General features: G+C 47.7%; 1 protein-coding gene across 1 annotated transcript in view; it reads right to left on the bottom strand.

The window, feature by feature from the left end:
- The window catches only part of LOC101863894 (gut esterase 1), a gene marked incomplete in the record, with an annotated part of 47,513 nt that overhangs the window by 13,812 nt on the left and 32,415 nt on the right, over nucleotides 1-1,286 (bottom strand). Inside the window, 1 exon segment of the mRNA XM_035969581.1 lies at nucleotides 729-880. Within this exon segment, the coding sequence (XP_035825474.1) occupies nucleotides 729-880 (152 nt within the window).

Here is a 1,286-nt window from a genome sequence, read left to right as displayed (position 1 = left end):
TATAAATTATATTATATATTTATAAAACAAACATAAAAAGCAAACATATAAATCGTCGAACAAAAGGAAGAGTAATAAATCTGCCCTTTTCACAATTTGAGGCATGCTTCTCATAAGACCTACTACTTTCAACTATACATTGCTCCCCATTCTCCCCCCACTCCCTTCCCCCTCTATAACCCATCCACAACCCTGATACACCCTGCCTTCTACCCCAACTCACTCTCTCTTATCACCCATCCATCCTAACACCATTCTACATTCCATCATTATCCCCTTCCCAAACACAATTCAACCCTATCCCTTCCCCGCCACAATCCACTAACCCTTATCCCTTGATCCACCCTCCTATACCTAATCCACCCCCTACCACTAATCTTCCCAATTCAGCTTTTCCTCTCCTTTACCCCAATTCATGCATCCCCTTACCTACCACATCCACCCCCTTCCCCTACCCCACCCCCATCCACTCCCTTTCCCTATCCTACCCCATCGACCTCCTTCCCACACCCTTCCCCCATCCATCCCCCTTTCCCTACCCTACCAACAATCCACCCAACATATGCCCATTCTTCCCGCATCCCTTCCTATACCCTCATCAACCTACCCTTCCCCTCTCCTCCCATCTCTCTCCTGATCCACTAACCTTGAACACTCCCGATGTCTGACCTACCTCCATCTAACCCCTTTCACCCTGCCTACCCCCCTCCCCCCGGTGGCCCACCCACCTTCAACAATTCCGATGACTGACCAGAGCTCCGCAGGCCGGGTGTGAAGACATTCAGGTATAGACAGTCCTCCTGTCCAGCTCCAAACGAAGACGGCATATAGTTCATCTGGATACAGTAAGGTTTGAACCCCAGCGCTTGGTACTCACCGTCTGGCAAGGGACAAAGATGTAGAGCGAGTTGAAGGTGGGGGATTGGGGGTAGGGGTGGCGTGCGCTTGGTGCCAGGGGTAATATTTGTGACAAAATGGCTGCCAAAACCAGATGACGTCCAAAGTTTTGGAGTCTTTAGAAAGTTCAGACTTACTTGTCTGTGCCTTTGATCAACATTTCTCGGGTAAAATCCACGTACAGTGGAAACTGTATATAACAGGCCCGGTAATAACAGGGAACCGGTAATAACAGGTATTTTTTAAATCCCCGAATTTTCCCACTCTTTGTCTCAATTAAAAGTTATCGGCAATAACAAGGCCTCATCAGAGCCGAATCGGTTATAGCAGGGACAAAACTCGTTAACAAAGTGTAAAAAGTAAGAGAGACAGAGACAGAGAGAGAGAGA

Source organism: Aplysia californica, unplaced genomic scaffold (genome assembly GCF_000002075.1).
Source record: "Aplysia californica isolate F4 #8 unplaced genomic scaffold, AplCal3.0 scaffold00158, whole genome shotgun sequence".
NCBI lineage: Eukaryota > Metazoa > Mollusca > Gastropoda > Aplysiida > Aplysiidae > Aplysia > Aplysia californica.
This window is presented reverse-complemented; position numbering and strand designations above follow the sequence as displayed.